Below are 21,105 nucleotides of genomic sequence, written 5' to 3' on the forward strand. Positions count from 1 at the left end.
TCTTCATAATGTATTAGATTTATTGGTTGAAATATTAATGATGTCCACATTATTTATACATGAATATGTATATATGCACCCATAAATACAAGTATATGTTATTTAAAGATAAGATTTTACTAATGTCCCATATGATCCAAATAGGCCATTAAGATGCACCTATATAAACTCTAAGTACATAATTATGCAGAACTGTCAATATCAGTATTGAACAACCTTTATTTCACAGTTACTGAACTTTTCTTGAATGAATCTATTACTTTAACTCCTTCAAATTTTTTTAAGGCTCCGCCACGAATTGGAAGCTTTTTCAGCGCAAGATCTGTATCAGCTAGCGGCCCTCCAATTAATTCAGAAGGTGTACTTTCCACTGTTACCAAGCGACCAGATGCAACCTGCAAAAATAAAAATGTTACTCAATCATATGAAAAAACAAAAACAAGGGTTCAGTTTCATTTCTATTTTCCAATCTGAGAAATTGAAAGATTGGAAGCTCTGTGTGCGTGTGTGTGTGTTTTGTAGACAAAAAACGCTACAAAATAGACAGAAAATATTAGAAACACCAATCAAGCAGAACATAGCAAACTCCAAGACCAATAAACATAGACCAAGACTCTCAACCAATCAGGATGAAGAAAAAACCATTCTGGCACAGCAATAGGCTAGCAGCAAATTTAAAACAGAAACGGCTGTGAAAGCCCGACTCAAAGACGAACACAATGCAGAAGCCTGATGATGGCAGATGAGATTCTGCCGGAACGTGGCTACAACTTTAAAAGCACAACTTTAAGGACGTGGGAAAATACCCAAACAAAGCTGAATACCATACATATAAATACCTGCGAAAACTTAAGAAAACAAATATATGTATGTATGTATGTATGTATGTATGTATACATGCAAAGTTTTATTAACTTGACTTTAAAAATGTTTGATTCTTATTCATCACTCTATTTTCTTTATCAAAATTACATTTTTGTTTCAAAAATATATTCTTATTTTATTGCTTAGATTTGAGTTTTTTTATTTAAACGATATTATTTATATAAACATAATTTATAGAATTAATACTGACTAAAAAGTAAACTGTCATTTGCAATATATAGACAAATAAGTAAGAGATAGGATAGCCAACTCTTCATTTGTATATTGCACTTGCTAAGACTAGTAAATTATTGTCCCTACATCTTTTTTGGACTTCTAAAAACTGCTTTTCCTCACTGTAGTAGTATCTCTATTCCAGTCACCGATCAGCATTATTTCCTCACTGTAATAAAGGAAGGTTTTATAAATTCTGCTTAATAGTATTTAATCCAATAGATTGTACTTTTTGTGTTCATGTGTATGCCTATGTATATTAGAAAGAATCAAAAGTACCACCACATATGCTTACAATCACATCTATATCCTAATTTATATTATGTTCAAATCAACATCTTTTACAACAATTATAGACAGGAGGAAAATATTAGAGGTTTTTCTGAACCAAAGCCAATTATTTAATACTTTTAAACCATGCATCCAATTTACAAAAAGTTGACTGAATAAAAATCAACTTTAATATAATTATTTTAACAAACTAAAATAGTGTATTGGAAATGCCTTCCTAAAAGAAAGCTACATTCTACTGTCTCAAAGGTGCTTTTTTAAAGAGGCAACTAGACTTTCTGGTTTTTCTTTGAAGATATTTCGCTTCTCATTCAGGAATCTTCTTCAACTCTGTTCTTCATAAGGAAAAACCAGTAAGTCCAAATGCTTCTTGAAAAAAAAACCTTTGGGACAACCATGACCTGGATGACTAAGAATCTCCATAGATACTACTGTGTTTCAAAAACAAAAGGTCAAAAAGGCCACTGATAAAATGAAAATAAGCTTTTCTTAAATATTCATAGAGCCATGAGCATAAGAGAATAATACAGTTACTATTTTGGCATTTATGGTATATCTGAAAAAAATCATTTTAATGTAAGTTTGTATATTTTATTTACAGAATAAAATGTTTTAGAATGTTTTATAGTAATGTAATACAAACTTTATTACAGTGATTTATATCTAAAATATTTGATTGAATCAGTTTGGTCTAGTGGTTAATGCACCAAGATATAAAGCAGGAGACCACGAGTTCAAAACCTTGCCTTAGCTATGAAAGCCAGATGGATGGGCTAGTCACTCTCTCTTAACCCAACTCACTTCACAGGGTTATTGTGATAGAGAAAATAGGAAGAGGTGTGTTGGATATGTTCGCTGTCCTGAGTTATTTGTAAAAATAATAAAAGTAGGATGAAAATAAATAATAAAATAATAAATTGCTTTAATTTGATTTAGAAATGAACAACTAAGAATTTTACTTACAGTTGTATTTAGGCCTTTAATGTCAGTTGGATGGAAAGTTGCACTGTAGTGTTTTATTTTTTGTTTAGAGTTTTCTATAGATTTTTCTCGAAGTCTTTTTGCTTTCTAACAAAAAAAACGAAAAATTTAAATTCATAGGTAAAGTAGCTTTTGTTAATGAGAAATTTAATGTCAGAATGATATATGGAAGAATATTTCAAACCCTACTTTTCTAAGTATCAATCCTGAACCAAAGTTATGCGATTATGTAAATAGTTATGCTACATGTAAAGCATACTACATAAAATAACCACACATTGTCAATAACTATCATAAAAATTATAATAATTCTTATGCTCATATTTTAGAAATTTATTCATTGCTTATTCTCAATATGCTTATTTATTCACTGTTTATTCTTAATATGCTTTTTTATATTTTTAATATTCAATCTATTTTTAAAGTATAAATAACTATTAATAGTGTAATGGCTACACTAGTAAACTATTAATTCAGTTATTTAGAGAAATATGAATTTAAAATATATTATCATTCCTAGTGAATACTTTCTGAATACTTTCTTACCTTCAAAGCTTCATAGTTTGATGTCCGAGCTAAGAAATTTTCCCAAGATTTATTGACTATTTCCTTTTGTTTATGGAGAGAATGAATCTAGAATGAAAAGCAGGAGAAGGAAAATTCATAATTCTTTAGAAGTCTTTCTAATGGAAAAAGTGTTTTAAGAAAATCTTAGCTTATAGTTTAGCAAAGGGCAAAGTTCAAGTCATTACATATCTGCAAATGTTCTCTATCCTAAAGTTCATATAGTATGTAATATATATGTCCCACAAAAGTGTTACAGCATTAAAAAGATAACATTCTAACTACCCGCAGCAGTTATTTCTAAATAAATTATTGTGCTACAAACTTACCTTCCCATAACATTTTTCTTCCTCCTGAAGTTCCTGAAACTGCTGGCTTTCTAGCATTTCAGTTTGGAGAGAGACTACGATCTTTCCAACATTTTCAAGGGCTTCAGTAATAAGCTGTAATGCTTCCTGGTCAGGTGTCACTGGTCTAAATTTTTCTTTTTTAAGTTCTGCACATACTTCATCCCAGATCTCACCAACCTTTATATATTATAAACAAATGAGATGTTTTAAAAGACTATCAATATTGTATTAATTTTCCTCCTCATCCCAATAAACTAGTCACTATCCAAGTAATATTAGACAAATTTGTCAAGAAATAATTTCCAAGAAATCTTGGAAAGCAAAACTCAGTAGTTCTTTAAAAACCAGTGTGCTACTTGCTGTAATTCAAGGAGCTGTTAAGACTATGTATGAAAGATGAATAAAACAATGTTGCTCCCTTGCTCTGCACTGGCAGATACAAGGAAGTAGACAGTTCCTTCAACTGATCAAGTCTCTGCAAGTTAATTAGATCACTAGATTTTTACTTTGCATCAACTATTCCCTCTTAATCCACATTTGCTTTTTTAAAAATTTGTTACAGGTCACCTGAAAAACTATAATATCAAATATGAGACTCAGTTCTCTAATACCAAGATTTATAAAAATCTTTGCAAAAGAACCTGATTAAATTATCTTCTACTTTTTGCCGATGATATTATGATCCTACTTTCAAACGATATAGATCAGGTGTTAATTCCCTGAGAAATTTCTGTATATTAATATTTGTAGGAAGCAAATAAGTTAATTTTTTAAAGTTAAAATAGTTTTGGAAATATTAAAATTAAGAAATAAAGATACATTACTCCACATCTACTAACTGCACCAATGAAACAATAAATGACAAGTTATGGTGCTTACCTTAAAGTCTAGGTATCTGCGTATAATAGCAAGTGTAACAAAATCCCTTGCACAAAGCCCAGGCAAGTTTTCAAAACCTGAAGTAATGTATCAATTGTTATTTTTAAAGTGACATTGTTTTTTTAAAGATTAATACTGTGTAATATCTATGTAGAATGTACACATTAGCAAAATGAAGTTATTCCCACCAAGCAGTACTGGATGGCTGATACTTAATGGCTGGTTCCTTAAAGTTACAGCTGTTGCAGCACCTGTGATCAGAACTCAGGTGCTGGACAGTCCACCTGTTCTTACAATGATAAAGGTGTTTTAACTCTCCCCACCCCTTAGCTCTACACCTCTGCTCTTTTGACTGCACTGCAAGTGGATTTCTTGGTAGTGACAGTGGCATTAGGGCTGAAGTGGAGGCTCAGGGCCTTCAGCAATCTTGCTGGCTACCACCATCTTAGGCCGCTACTTCAGGCTCAGTACTACCAGCACAAGCCAACATGAAAGGATAGCTACCACCAAGGAGTACGCCTCAGGCCCTACACTCAGCCAGTCCAATACCAGAGCACAAAGTAACAGCTTCCGCCACTGCTCTGAACTCTGCAGGCCTTGTTACTCCCATGCTACCTTTTCCATTTTCTTTCTTCCATTACTAACAAGGTGGCACTATGTGAGCAGCTGCTGGCCATGCCAGGCCTTTTTTGCAAAGCTGTGCTTGTCCCTCTCCAAATCTTGTGCACTCCTATCCAAATATAGTGCTATTATTTTCCTGGAATACTTCTCACAATTCTTCTGAGGCCTTCCAAATTTCCAGATTTAGGTTTCTGCTCAGGCAGCTAGCAGTGGTAGTAGCACTGTGGCTGAGGCAGAGGCCTAAAGACAACAGTATGCAGCTGAAATTGCTGAAGCCCTGAGCATCTACTTCACTCAGCTCTATCAGCACTGTCGGTGCTGCATGCCACTCTATAAATAAGACATGTAAGTGGCTGAGGGAGCTGAAGAGGCAGTCCTGACTGAGATTCAAGACTGAGAGGAACCAAGCTGGAAGTGGCATAGGTAGGGATTTGCCCAATGAGTGGTGGGATTTAGATAACATTGGAATAGGGATTGCTGTCACTAAGTAATGCAGTCACATGACATCCGTACTTGACACACTGTACATCATTTAGCAATGAAAACTCCAGTTCCAATTACTATCATTAATTGAGAACTATCTGTACTTGCAGAACCTTTTTCATATATTAAATATATAAGCATTTTCAAGACCAATTGCTGACAATTTTATTACTAATGTTTTGTAATAGCAACTCAACTATAATCCTTACAATTCTGGATTGCTGTTTTTTTCAAGTTGGCTTGTATCAATTTTTTTCTGTTATTTTTGTTTACTATCAATAATACATGGAAAAGCAATTCATTGGAAAAAAGCTCACAGCCCTTACCTAATTTACATATTAAACAATAAATCTTTGCTCTCATATTTTCAGCAACATCCATGACAGCAATCGTGGGACAGCTAGCAGGCATTGGAATTACTTCTTGTGTCTTTTGGAACTGGCCAACTAGTGGTTTCTTTGTATCTATGGCATTAAAAAAACTCATTAAAAGGTCTGCAGCAACTGTAATATTTTAGTGAAATGTTAATTGCATCCTATAATTTTTTTTAAATAAAAGTTTTAGAAATAATAATTCTTTAATAGTTATATGATGAAAATTGGAATTGCTTTACTTATAAATACTCTTGTGAATATTTATAGGCCTGGAGGAATGTTGTCCATGGGGTCATGATACGTACTATCTTAACAAACCTACCATGCCAAGAAAAAAATCCAATGCCAAACCACAACCTAAAGAGAAATTAATCCCCACCAATGAACCACAAGACTCCTGCACATGCCTTAAATGCTACAAAACTCTAAAGGATAATGAAAACTCCATCAAATGTTCTCTGTGTAACAAATACGCTCATCATGACTGCTTGGGATTACCCGAGCAAATGATTCAATACCTAGAATCATGCAATGAGTTTCCATATCTCTGCAAATCATGCAGACCCAAACTGGATCTGTTGGAAAGAGTTGATACCATTGAAACACAATTAACATCCCCTGACACCATAGTAGCATCCCTGGACGCCTTAAAAGAAAGATTATCCAACCTCGAAAAAAAAAGACACAACGCAAAAACCTGAACATCCAATAGCTACAAACCACATCTCTACCCAAAAACCACAACCCAATCCACAACCCAATCCACAAAAAAACATAACCCAGACAAATATTGATATCCCAATCCTCATCAGAGAAGCTGTTGAGCGTGAACGGAAATGTCCAAATGCCATCTTATTTGGCCTAGAGGACATCAATGATAATGATGACATCACAACTGTCCAAAACATCATCAGTGATTATCAAGCATCAACCATCTCCCCTGATGAAATACTTGACATTTTCTGCATTGGCCAAGAGCTCAAAAACAGAGACAGCTCTGTGGCCCCAAGCTTCTGCAGGGTCATTTGCAAAAATGAATCAAGCAAACGTAAATTCGTTTACACTATAAATTCACTCGCCAAAACCAACACCAACCATAAGAAGCTCCGTTGTCGCCCTGACCTAACCATACAGCAACGTGCCCGCTCCCGTGTACTCCGCACTGAACTCAAAAAACGTCTAGACAATGGAGAGAAGGACCTGTACATTGACTACCATGCTGACTGTATCAAAAGTAAGTCACACATCCCGCAACTCAGCTTTAACCTTCAACCACAACCCTACCTCAACCAATCCACCATCACCCAAGACTAGGCACGCACGCCCCTAACTACCTCAATTCCAACTACTGCTGGTCTTAAATGCAAGCTACTCAATGCAAGAAGCCTTGTAAATAAAATACCTGAATTTTTCCTCCTACTAAATATGGCTAAATTCGACATCATATTTGCCTGTGAAACATGGCTCAACGCATCTCTCCCTGACTCCATTACCACAGTAAGAGACTATCATGTTTACCGATCAGATCGTGAAATTTGTAGAGGAGGTGGTGTTGCTATCTTCTATAAAAAGCCCTTACATCTAAAAAATATCCAAGTTACCCAGGAGCTTGCTCTTCCTGAGACCATCATCTGTGAACTATCCTTAAATATCACAATTCGATTCTTACTATGTTACAAAGCACCTGATTATGACATCGAATATGTAAACAAGTACGAATATGTAAATACACTACTAACAGCATCCTGCCCATACCCTTTTATCTTTCTTGGTGATTTCAATCTACCTCATATTGACTGGACCCTAAATGAATGTACAACTGAAACCATACACGCAACCTTCTACGATGCTGTTACAAATCTGGGACTGGAATAACTAGTAACCAATAACACTAGACTAAACAACTGCCTCGATCTCATCTTCTGCAATAGTTTGAATTTAATTTACGGAATACAAACTAAAGAACCCTTTTCCAGCAGTGACCATGATATGATTGACTTTTGTCTCAACATACGTCCACACAAAAACCACCATAATGACGTAATCCCCAATTATAAATTCAAAAAAGGCAACTATGATCTTATAGACAACGACCTCTCATCCCTTGATTGGCAATCTCTATTCACTGGATGCAATACTGTTGAAGACCATTACAACATATTTTTACTTGAAGTCAAAAGAGTCATCAAACTATATGTACCAACAACAACTCCCAAAACAAAACAAAAAAACAGATTACCCACAACAATAAGGAAACTTCAATCCAAAAAGAGATCACTCTGGCAGAAAAACAAATCTGGTCACATTGCCAATTTCAAAAGCCGATACAAAAATTTATGCCACCAGATAAAGACCGAATGCACCAATTATCACATTAAAGAAGAGGAAAACCTTCTAAGCACCAATTCCACCCATGCTTTTTACAATTTTGTAAACAACAAACTAAAAGACTCAAGGTCCATCCCACCCCTGATAAGACCTAATGGTAAAGACTGCAACGACGACACCATTAAGGCCAACATCTTTAACACAATTTTCAGCTCAGTATTTGTAAACAGCAATGGATCATGCCCATTATTTCCTAGCCAAACCACAGATAATTACAATGATCTAATACATATCGATTTTACAGAAGACAATGTTGAAAAAGCACTTCGCAATCTAAAACCATCTCTATCTATTGGACCAGATGGAATATGTGCCTACTTCTTAAAAATCTACCCACTGCCATAGCCAAACCTCTAAGCATAATCTTTGAAAAATCTTTCAGGACCAGTTCCTTGCCAAAACTATGGTCACAAGCCACGGCCATCCCCATCTTCAAAAAGGGAGACCCCAGCCTAGTTGAAAATTACAGACCAATCTCCTTATGCTGTGTCACCTGTAAAGTCATGGAATCAATTATTAACCAATCCATCATCCTCCACTTAGAGACAAACAACCTACTCTCCAATAAAACAATTTGGTTTCAGAAAAAAACTACCCTGTAATCTGCAACTCTTACACTGCAAAAACATATGGACGACACAACTCAATCAGGGCAAAGCAATAGACGCAATCTACATAGACTTCTGTAAAGCCATTGATGTGGTACACGACAAACTACTCCTAAAAATAAAATCCTATGGTATCTCTGGACAGCTGCATAACTGGATAGAAGCATTCCTGTCAAACAGACAACAAATGGTCAAAATTGGGAGTGTCCTATCAAATTCTGTACCTGTCAATAGTGGTGTCCCCCAAGGCAGTGTTCTAGGACCAACTCTCTTCATACTCCACATAAATGACCTCTGTGATCATATTAAGAGCAACTGTGTTCTCTTCGCTGATGATGTAAAGCTGTTCAATACCACAGACAATACCGCTACCCTTCAAAAAGATCTTGACTATGTATCAGAATGGTCAAACAAATGGCAACTTCAAATCTCAACAAATAAATGCTCTGTCTTACATATTGGCAAAAAAAATCAGAACATAAAATACAAGCTGAATAGTCAAGATGATCCAAACTCTGTCAACGATCTTGGAGTACTCATCTCAAATGATGTAAGTGCTAGAGTCCACTGTAACTACATAGCCAAAAAGGCATTAAGAGTTGTTAACCTAATCCTACATAGCTTTTTCTCTGGTAATATCACACTACTAACTAGAGCATACAAAACATTTGCTAGACCAATACTTGAATACAGCTCATCAGTCTGGAACCCACATTATGTATCTGATATTAGCACAATTGAGAAAGTCCAGAAATATTTCACAAGAAGAGTTCTCCACTCCTCTACTCATTGTAGAATACCTTATGCCACCAGACTTGAAATTCTAGAACTAGAAAACCTTGAATTACGCCGTCTTCGGTCTGATTTAAGCATGGTATATAAAATCATACATTGCAATGTCCTACCTGTCAATGAATACTTCAGCTTCAACCATAACAACACAAGAGCACACAATAGATACAAACTCAAGGTTAACCGCACCAAACTTGATTGCAGGAAATACGACTTCAGCAACAGAGTGGTCAATGTCTGGAATACTCTACCCGACTCTGTAGTTTCTTCCCCAAACTCCAAAAACTTTAACCTTAGACTGTCTACTATTGACCTCACCCTTTCCTAAGAGGTCTCTAGGGGGCGTGCATAAGCGCACCAACGTGCCTACTGTCCCTGTCCTATTGTTTCTTTTATTTTTATTTTATTTTTCTTATATGTACCCATTTCATGTATTCATAACTATGTATAGACTTATACTTATTATCTTGTAAACAATTGACAAATCAAATAAAAATAAATAAAATAAATAAATAAATAAATAAATAAAATGATGGGTCAGACATAACTTTGCGACTAACAACAACTCTTGTGAAATATATTAGTATAGAAGAATCTGCAAAAGCAGCAACGTTCTCACAACTGTTCACATTTCTTAATAGTATATAGTCAACAAATTATAAATACTTGCAATGAATTTTTTTCAGCCATTACTACAGCAGTGATCTATTATTTATGTACATTTTATTGTGAAGTTAATTAACATCTGCTTCTATTAGCAGATTTCATATTATTCAATAACTTTCCAATTTTTAAAAAAAATCATACTACATTTATAGCAATGTTGTTTGTATTTTAATTAGTGAGGTATCTTGAAGACTATATGATTTTAATGACTAAATATAAATTTAACCTATGTAGTTTGGTTGCAGAAAAAGAATGTAACATTTGTTAGGAAATCATATTGTATCACATTCTGATTTCTATATTGTATTCATTGGTACAAATCATTATTTTCTAGGAAACTGGTGATGTTTATGAAAAACAATCTCAGCTTCAAATGCTATTTCATAGTAAACAAATTATGGAAAAAAGCATATTCTTACTTTTTAAAATAATATACTGGTACATTTTCAGGAAGTACAGCTTGTTTCTGATTTAATTAACTATAGTTAAAGCCCAGCATGATTTTCAAGTTCACCCATAGATAGATAAATAAAGTATATATGCATGCATATCTATTTATATATATTTTGTAACTGTCCATCTTCTTTAGAGATGAACTATGACTTTTTAATAATAATCCCTATGTCTATAAGGGTTTATAGTGGAAAACATAAGATAAGTTGAGGTGCCTCTATTCTGTTCATACCTGCTGCCTGCTCTTTGCCTTTTAATCAGAATTTTTAAATTGCAGTGATTTTTTTGGCAGTGGTTAACTACTGCAGACTATTGGTATAATCAAATCAAGCCTTTTCCTGTCCAACTTTTTTTATGACCAACTTACCCATGTTTCTTCTAACTTACAAAGCATTAAAACATTTTTTTAGTCACAGCAAAAGTATCTATGTAGGATTTTAAAAAACTTGAAAAATTAGGATTGTCTTCAGACTATGATTGTTCATGAGAAAAAAAAAAAAAAGGTCAGTACTTACCGACAATTCTTCCAGCTTTATCATGTTTCACTCCCATCTCTTCTTCTTCTTGTCTCCATAGATTTATTAATAAATTAGCTGCTGTTTGGTCTTTTCTCCCTCGCCATACATTGATATGGGATACAGTTTTAGGATTATCACAAAATTCAACTAATATTCCAAGAATTAGGTTACATACATTCTTTTGATTCAACTTCACACAAAAAAAGAAAAAGAAGAGAAGTTATTAATTAAATAACCAAAGATCTAAGATATTTTAAAAAATAATTATACTTCATCCAATTCCTATATTAGCCACAGGAATTCAAACATATAAACAGATTTTAACATAAGAATACTCCATAACAATGAAGTGTATGAGAAACTCTTTATAACCTGAAATTAGGAACATTAGAGACCACAGAATTCTAAATTCATGTTGAAATGCATAACAGTGTTTATTTTGGGAAGTATGAAACAAGTATTTTGGGGATATACGAAACAAATATTTTTGAAATCTTTAATTTATTATCATGTAAAGAAAAATTAACAATAACTATCAAAATTGCATACAGAGCCTTTAACATTTAACTTTAAGGGAATTTGTCCTAATTTTAGATAAGTTAAAAGTTTCTAACTTTCATTGTTTTATAAGTATGTTCAAAAGTATGAAAATAATCCTATAAAAAAATCAGTTCAGGTGCAGATTATATATTTTGCTTTTTTTCAATCTTGTATGTGGTCTTCTTTTCTCTGACAACAATAGGTGATATATATTTTAAATCCTAGCAAAATTTTGACTTACATCCTTTACTTTATTTTAGGGAATAATGTTTTTTTAAGAATTCTAAGCTTTCTAAAATCCAACTATAAAGCATACAATTGTTTGCAAATTGCAAATTGTATTTGCAAAGTATTATCTTAATTCAACATGTTCAACATGCTTGCATGGTTTCAAGACATTTTTTCTTGAAGGAAATCTATCTGTTTGATCTGTTCCACCTTTTGTATATGAACTGAAGACAGCAAAAATCCAATCCAAAGTTATCCCAGGCAGCTTAACTGGCTGAGGTTGGACTGGAACTTAAGATATCCCTAATAATCCAAAACCTCAACCATTACACCACACTGGCACTCCTAACTTCATAATTTCTATAACACAGCATTACTTTGGCACAGAATAGGAATATATCTGACTATATCTTCATCCCTTTTTACTGTCCTAAAGTAGGAGTGTGACACACTTAACTGTAAAAACTGTCATTGATTTTACTCATTAATATAAAATGCTCATAGAGTCTCTGAATGAAAAAATTTTCTTAACTAAGAATTTATTTAAAATAGTTGAAAAGGTAATAAAGGTAAAATTTTGAAAAGTTTTGGGTTCAAAAAATATAAAATACATTGTTTGAACCCAATTACCTTGCATTCTCTGAAACATCAGAGGCATTGAAGATATTTGAGAAGGTCTTTATTAAGACAATGAACAACTTATCATTGATTTTAAAAAAACCCTTTAATTTAGCCAATATACAAGAGTATCCTATATTTCCCAATAAATGGCTTTAGGCTTTAAACCAATGTTAGATATATTTCTTATGACTAAAAATTCAAGTAAGTTCAGCAAAGGAAGCTAAAGACATTTTTAAAAGGTTAGGACTTTCTAAAGGTTAGCTTTATATGCCAGAGATGGAGTCAGTTTTAACTTTGGAAAAACTACAAATGTGTTGACTTAATTATTTAGTTTACTTTGCTTATATACAATATTTCTTATAATGCCTTATTATTATGATAACTATGATTAATTGTGTTATTAGAAAAAAGCCTAAAGGTTAAAAATCTTAATATTTTGTTAAACTATATCTGTAAACTCTAGCAATTTTAATATGTAAAGAATTTAACAGAATAACAAAATTAAAGGGATCTTGGAGATCTTCTAATCCAAACTCCTGCTCAGGCAGGGAACTCTCTCCAATTTCAGACAAATGGTCTTCTTGAAAGCTTTGAGTGTTGGAGTATACACAACTTCCAGAAGCAAGTCATTCTACTGATTAATTGCTCTATTAGGAAATTTTTTTGTATTTCTAGTTTGTCTCTCATCTTGATTAATGTCCATCCATTGCTTCTTATCCTGCCTCCAGGTGCTTTGGAGAATAGGTTGACTCTTTCTTCTTTATGGCAACCCTTTAGATATTGGAACACTGCTATCATGTTATCCCTAGTCTTTCTTTTCATTAAACTAGACATAATTAATTACAGCAACCTTTCCTTATATATTTTAGCCTCGTTCCCTCATCATCTTTGTTGCTCTCCTCTGTACTCTTTCTACACTCTCAACATCTTTTTTACATTGTGGTGACCGAAAATGGATGCAGTATTCCAAGTGTGGCCTTACCAAGGCATTATAGAGTGGTATTAACACTCCACATGATCTTGATTCTATCCCTCTTTTAATGCTTAGGACTGTGTTGCCTTTTTTGGCAGCATACTGTTGGCTCATACTTAAGGGATTGTCCACTAGTTCTCCAAAATCCCTCTCACAATTACTATTGTTGAGCCAGGTACCACCTATACTATACCTATGCATTTGGTTTTTCTTGGCTAAATGTAGAACCTTACTTTTTTCATAAATGACTTTCATTTTGTTAGATAGCACCTAACGTTCAGGTCTATCAAGATCCTACTGTATCTTAAGCCTATCTTCTGGAGTATTGGCTATTCCTGCCAGCTTGATGTCATCTGTAAATTTGATGAATTCCCCATCTATCCCCTCATCTAAGTTATTTATGAAGACATTGAAGAGTACTAGGCCTAAGACAAAACCTTGGACTACCCCACTGCATACTTCCCTCCATGTAGATAGATGCAGTTCCCTTGAAGACTACGTTAAGTGCATTTGATCAGTTAATTATGAATCCATCTGGTGGTGATGCTGTCTAACCCACATTTTTCTGTCTTATCAAGTATTAGATTGTGGTCCACTTTATATATGCCTTACTAAAGGCCGAATATCCATACTATTTCTTTGGTCTGTTAATTTTGTCATTTTGACAAAGAATGCAATAAGATTTGTCTGGCATGATGTATTTTTGACAAACTCATGTTGGCTTTTGGTTATGACTTTGTTTGCCTCTAGGTGTTCGTAGATTCATTGCTTTATTATCTTTATATATGATTGCTTATCTTGAGTAGGAATAGCTGGAAACACATGATTATGCACTTATGGAAGGAACCTTGTTATCTAACTATACAGCTGACTTACTGAAATTTGTCATTCCTCAGCCCTAGACCTTTGATGCAGTGACCTGATTGAACAGTGTATGATTTCTTTGAGTTTTTTTCCTTTTATGTGTAGAATAAGGTATAAATTATATGCATGCTTTTTCTGACTGCTTAGTTTAGTTTGCTCTTTTGCAAGGCATTTTATGTTCATTTTGCTTTATTTCCCCATTTCTTACATCATTAATTTTCTTACATGGTCAACTATTTTCTTTAAAATATATAGTCTTTTGTACTATATTAATGTAGATGTCATATAAATATATATATATATATATATATATATATATATATATATATATATATATATATATACACACACACACATACATACATACATATACACACACACACATTAAAAAGTGTTAATTGTAATATTAAGAAAAATGAATTTATTAAAAATTTTAATGACTGTATAATATTTCAAGAAGATTCAGTAACAATATAATTAATATTTTTGTCCACTTTTATGTAAACAATAGTACTTACTAAAAGCAAATCTAATAGAGTGAAGAGACCTTCTTTTTCAAGAAAATAGTCTTCTAAAATAGTGCAACCCATGACACAGCACCTTAAATAAAAATATTTTCAGTGTATAGGATATACTTACAATGAATGATTGTCATTAACAGGCTGCAAATAGGGAGAATTTCTAATATACCATATTTTTTGCACTAGAAGACATTCCGGACCATGTCACACCTAGTTTTGGGGGAGGAAAACAAGAAAAAAATCTGCCTCTGTCTCCCAGCATCCATCAGTATTAATTTGGCTAACGTTCTTGCAGCAAGTGGCAATAGTGGCTGGTAAGCTTCAGCATGTTATTGCAGCCTGATTTAAACATGAGCAGCTGATTGGCGATTGGATATGCCTCCCGGAATATTGCTGATCAGCTGTTCCAGGCAATGGGGATTGCTACTGGCCATAGCTGCCGCCTATCAGTGCCTCCGCGCATCCTGCATTTGGCCTCTGCGTGCCTCATTTTTGGCCTCCACATTCCCGTTTTCAGCCCGTTCCAAGTAGCAGGGATCACTGCCTATCATTGTTGCTGTTCACTGCCTATTGCCGCACCACCATATGGCGGTGGCGAATGGCAGCGGCAACTGGTGGTAATTGGTGGTGGAGATCCCCGTCGTCTGCAACAGGTCAAAACAGGATGCACAGAGACTGAAAACAGGGCAGAGGGAGGCAGAAAATGGGGCACACAGAGGCCAAAAACAAAAAAGCCGAAGGGTGGGGGCTGGCAAGAAAGCATGGCTTTGGCAACATTCACTCTATAAGACACACAGATATTTCCACCCACTTTTTTTTGGGGGGGGGGGAGTACGTCTTCTAGTGTGAAAAATACGGTAATTAGTCATATACAAAGTCCAAAATATACAAAAGGTATTTTCACATTTTATGTAATAAAATATCATTAGGAATTGTTGTGCTGACATTAAATTACTAAACCTGATTTGACAAACATTTAGTCTCAAAATTTAAATTATTTTTTAAAACATGCATTCTATTATGTAACACCATTGATTTATCTAATCCAATGCTATTGACACTATAGTAACAATCTAGAATTTAAGGCAAGAATGCAAAAAGTGTGTGGATAAGTAGACTTTCTGTTTTGCATGCTCTACCCCATTGCCCACATATTTTCATATGCAGAGAAGTTAGTTAGTTAGTTAGTTTACTTTATTGATTAGCCTTTAGGCCATATCAAAGTACAGAGCTCCAGACACAGATTATTAGTAAAATCTAAAATTTAAAATGAAATTGGAGTAAAATACAATAATTTAATATATACATAAAATATGATAGAATTAAATTTCAGTATCATCCCTACAATCTAGCCCAATCAGTCCCACATATATGTAGAGCAATAAAAGGGGAGAAATAAGGGGTTGATGAAGTTCAGGTGAACATAGCAGGCAGAAGCATGAGGTCCTGGCCTATGGAAATGGAAATTCCAGCCCCAATTAGGGTCATTAAGCAAGGACTACTTGTATTTTCTGATCTGTTCCTTTGCTTCCTGGTGGAGTCTACTAACCTGCAATGCTTCCAGCCTCCCCTTTGCTCTCTCTTCTGCATTTCCTTTTTCCTAAATGCTTATTCCAACTTCCCCCTTGGCTATCTCTCAGGTCATCCTTATGTGCTCCCGTGTTTTCCCTACTCAATTCTTTTGCTTTTTTATTTTTCTGCCATGCTCCCTGAAGCTTTCAGTATTGGTTTAAGCTTATGCATGTGTATGTATGTTCTGTACATGTATGAATATAAATGTGAAGAAATGTCTAATATCAGCATGTGCCCCAGAATGTGTTTCTTTTTCTCCCCAGATCTTGGGGAGAAATATGATATACTATATTCTCACATAACTCTTAAAAGTACTCCAGTTTAATACATGAAATTTTGCCCAGCATTTGAGACTTCCTGAATGCAAAATACTGTACATGCTCCACTTAATTTATGGCCAATTCTCTCATAAAGTCAAATTATTAGTATGATTGATATAAGCTGTATATTGAAGAATTAATTAAGAATCTTCAAAATATTGCCCCTACTAAGCAGTTGTTTGAATATTTGCAGTATGGGAATAAACAGGGAGATTAAAGTTGGGGAGAGTTTTAAAATAAAACAATTGTATGTCCATTCCTAATATTAACGAACTAAAAGAAAAAATGGTCAGTAATTAAAGATCATTTAAAATTAAACCCTTAAAGACTAAATTAAGAAAATGCTTTTTATGCTTTGTGATCCACTGAATTAACTCTAACCCTAACCCTGTCTATCACCTTTCTTTCAAAGATTAAACAATTTTGAAATTGCTATATTTACCATAAGCAGTCCAGAGCACAGAAAAGAAGACGATTATGACCCAATCCACTATAGAAATTTTTGTCATCTATCTTCATAAATGGAATTAGTGTATCCACTCCTTCCCATCCAAAGAGCTCCTGTTTAACAGTCAAACTTACATTATTCTATAAGAATTATAAATAATGGTTCCTGTCTGTTCTACTTTGGTCAGACTGGATCTAAAATACTGTGTCCAGTTGGAACATAATAACCACCTTTTCTGTATCCATTGACAGTTTCTTACAAGAGCTTTGCCTTTTATTGGGCTTGCACAATGGCTTAGAAAAATATTCATTTGGGATAAGAGATGACAACAGGACCATGTGTCATTCCCTTAACTTAAGAACATATTTTCCTGGGGCCAGGAAAAAAGAGGGCTCCTTTAAAGAAGTGCCAATAGATAAATTGGATCCAAAACATTTTAATCTGCTTCTTAGTTGAAAACTGCAACCTATACTAAAACATTTTCAGAAATGAAAAACCAAAATGGTAAGGAATCTGGAAGATAAAACTCAGTAGAGAAAGATTGGAACTGTGACATATATTTAATCTGGGAAGACAAAGGAGATATATCTGCAATATAATAAAGGTAGTCCTTAACAACAATTGAACCCAAATTTTTAGAGAATTTTCAATTGTCTAAGCAAGACAATTGTTAATTGAGTTTTGTCCCATTTTATGATCTTTCTTGCCATAGTTGTTAAGTGAATCCCATTAACTTAGTAACAAGGTTGTTAAGTGCATCTGGCTTCCCAATTGATTTTGCTTGTCAAAAGGTCACAAAAAACTGATCATATGACCCTGGGATGCTGCAACTGTCATAAATACATGCCAGTTGCCAAGTGGCTGAATTTTGATCATGCATCAAAAGCAACTCAGGAATGCTAGTTTAGAATCTTAATGAATTACAGAATAAAAAAATAAATAAAATAAAATAAAACAAACTTTGAACATAGACTCAACTTTTCACTTTCTTATTCATTGGAAATTCAGACAACGTGCTTTTAAAATCCATGAGGAAATACAAACCTTTCTATGGATATTACTTTCACAAAGAGTTGATAGAATAAGTAAGATATCACTTTGAATCTCCATCACAAGGGCAGAATCTTTATAATTACTTGTGGTAAATTTTAAGATACCTAGTGGAAAACAGCAATAAAGATTGTTATGGCTGCTCAACTAGAAATTATCATATCAGTAGAATACATTACATAATAATATATCATGCTGCAAATTTAATAGATCTCAAACTTATGCATATTGCTTTTTAACATATTTTAATACTATCTATCCTTACACTCAGATGCAAAACAGAAAGCTTACTGGAAGTTGGGGTTCTTATTAGGATGCAGCACTTTTATTAGGAGAAACATGGTGATTATCATTTCTTGTCCAATTCATTGGAGAAATCAGTCATGTCATTTAAGAGACTGATGTCAATCTGATACCCTTCCTTCAATATGTTTTTGGAACACACAAATAGTAACAAGAACTATGTTTATTAATTGTTTACTCAGACTCTCAGAAAAAGCAAACATTTTATTTTTGCAATATACATTTTTATCTTTTGCAATGTTCTAAATCTTCTCAGAAGCTCCTTGAGCAAAAAACCTATGAACTGCCCTCCCTGTAAGACAGATTCCTGAATATAAATGTTATTTGTCTGAGGATTCTTATTTCTCAATTAAAGAAATGAAGAAAGATAATGAAGCTTAAAGCTCCAAATCAAAAAACTATCCCATTGTTGGAAGAAAAAAATTCCTAGGGGCATTTCAGTCAAGATTCTTCATATTGAAGAATACAAATTCTCATCATCAAACCTATGAGACTAGAGAAAATAATATAATTCAACTGCAAACATTCCTTTGAATGGGAATGCTATGAAACATAGTAAGGAAGCAATATAAAGTCATAATCATGCATTCTGCATATGAAAAATAGCAGTCACAATTTTATATAAAATATACAGAATATGCTATAATTACAGAATTAGTATTATACCTCTATAGTTATAGGGTAAATTCAGACTACTTTTGAACTGACTGCATTTGGTTTTTCAGATAAAACAAACAAACAAAACCCCTAGAAGATTCCAGAGATGTCTAGTTTAAGATTGCCTTGCTATTAAATGTCTTATATATTAGAAAGCACTTACAAAAAAAATGCAGTTTGAAAAAAATGAGGAAAAATTATATTACTTTAAAGCATAGTAAAAATAAAATTGACTTTATTTTTATTCATACAACTTTTAAGTTAATGAAACAAAATTAATTTCATATAGGTATTACCCAGAGGTGGTATTCAGCAAGTTCTGACCAGTTCTGGAGAACCGGTAGTGGAAATTTTGAGTAGTTCAGAGAAACCGGTAAATACCATCTCTCACTGGAGATTTAACAGTATCCTTCCCCTGCCACGCCCACCAAGCCACTCCCACAGAACCAGTAGTAAAAAAAATTGAATCCCACTACTGGTGTTACCCAACAGTTGATGAATCGCTCCTTGATCACAAAGGTCAACGTTCAGAGCATCATCGCCGAGAGATACAACTGGATTCAGGACTCTCAAGCAGAAGCGCATCTGGGCAAGTTTGGTGCCACGACCACCTGTACCATGGAAACTATTACCTTGAGTAAAGAAGGGATCTGCAAAGAAACCAAAAATATTTATTTTATTTCAAATTAGACTATAAAGCTTTTCATATTAACAGGTTTGCAACATTATTGTAAATGTAAGCACTCTACTATATAACTGTAACATAGTTGTTTCCCTAATATTTAATCAAATATATAATTATATAATTCTAAAGTTTAATTGAACATATAATCTTCATAGGAAAAAAGGAAGATGCCACCCAAGGTCTTTGATATTCTGGAAACAAATTTGCTGTACATTTGGGCTTCAATCTCCAAACTACATAGTGGCAGAGAACACACAGAAATTCCTTGCTACTTATATAAGAATTTTTTAAAAAATATTTTGGCTGAATTTGTTCCCAATCAATGTTGCTATGTCTTGCACTTTACAATAGTAACTTAATATAGTAAAAGTTTTTCATTTCAACATTTTCAATACAGATTGAGCCCAAAATTTCCACTGCTAAGTGGGACAGCTGTTAAGTGAGATTTTGTTCCATTGTATAACCTTTTTTGCCACAGTTGTTCAGTGAATCACGGCAGTTGCTAAGGTAGTTCATGATTGTTAAGTGAATCTGTCTTTTCCATTGACTTTGTTTGTCAAAAAGTCACAAAAGTTGAGCATGTGACCCATGATCCTTCAGCTAGTTGCCAAGTGTCCAAATTCTGATCATGTGATCATGGGGATGCTACAATGGTCATAGTGACATCTCTTACTCTCTTATAAGGATGGAGATCATGGCAAGAAACCAAGCAGGATGAAACTGGAACATATAATTCTTACCTAAAAGCAAATTTAGCTCTGTAGCAAAAATTACAGCATTTCATTAGCAATAGCATTTAGACTTATATACTGTTTCATAATGCTTAACAGCCCTTTCTAAGTGGTTTACAGAGTCAGCATATGGTCCCCAACAATCTAGGTCCCCATTCTACCAACCTTGGAAGGATGGAAGTGTGATTCAACCTTGACCAATCAGAATTGAATTTCTCATAGTGAACGGTAAGTTAGCCTGCAATACTGCATTCTATTCACCATGGCTAAAAATAATCTTGCCTATTGACTCACCACTGCTCACACACCATTCAAGAAACAGCAGAAGGCGAGTATTTCCCTGGCACAGCATATAGTCTTCTATCAGTAAGGGAGCCATTGTTGCTAATGTGGCAATAGCAAGAAGCTGCAATTCTTCATACTGGGCTGCAGACATACCAAGTGCTCCTCCCTTTTCGTTTGGTTTTAAATAATTAAACAAAGCCAGTATAACCTTACCCTCATGCAACAGCTAAATAAGAAAAGG

At 34.0% G+C, this 21,105-nt stretch overlaps 1 protein-coding gene across 2 annotated transcripts in view; it reads right to left on the reverse strand.

Annotated features, from left to right (window-relative positions):
- The window catches only part of CFAP69 (cilia and flagella associated protein 69), a 45,113-nt gene continuing 24,008 nt past the window's right edge, over positions 1-21,105 (reverse strand). For both annotated transcript variants that reach the window (XM_087917797.1, XM_026716161.2), the window contains 12 exons: positions 20,874-21,090; positions 19,649-19,813; positions 18,198-18,310; positions 17,148-17,266; positions 14,811-14,892; positions 11,064-11,256; positions 5,594-5,731; positions 4,164-4,240; positions 3,264-3,461; positions 2,917-3,003; positions 2,353-2,457; positions 1-395 (listed from right to left, as the gene is read on the reverse strand). In XM_087917797.1, the coding sequence (XP_087773923.1) occupies positions 219-395; positions 2,353-2,457; positions 2,917-3,003; positions 3,264-3,461; positions 4,164-4,240; positions 5,594-5,731; positions 11,064-11,256; positions 14,811-14,892; positions 17,148-17,266; positions 18,198-18,310; positions 19,649-19,813; positions 20,874-21,090 (1,671 nt within the window). In that variant the 3' untranslated portion in view covers positions 1-218. The remainder of the gene's footprint in view (positions 396-2,352; positions 2,458-2,916; positions 3,004-3,263; positions 3,462-4,163; positions 4,241-5,593; positions 5,732-11,063; positions 11,257-14,810; positions 14,893-17,147; positions 17,267-18,197; positions 18,311-19,648; positions 19,814-20,873; positions 21,091-21,105) is intronic.

The sequence above is a fragment of the Pseudonaja textilis genome, chromosome Z, assembly GCF_049901715.1.
Source record: "Pseudonaja textilis isolate UNSWEBS1 chromosome Z, rPseTex1.2, whole genome shotgun sequence".
In the NCBI taxonomy this organism is placed as follows: Eukaryota; Metazoa; Chordata; class Lepidosauria; order Squamata; family Elapidae; genus Pseudonaja; species Pseudonaja textilis.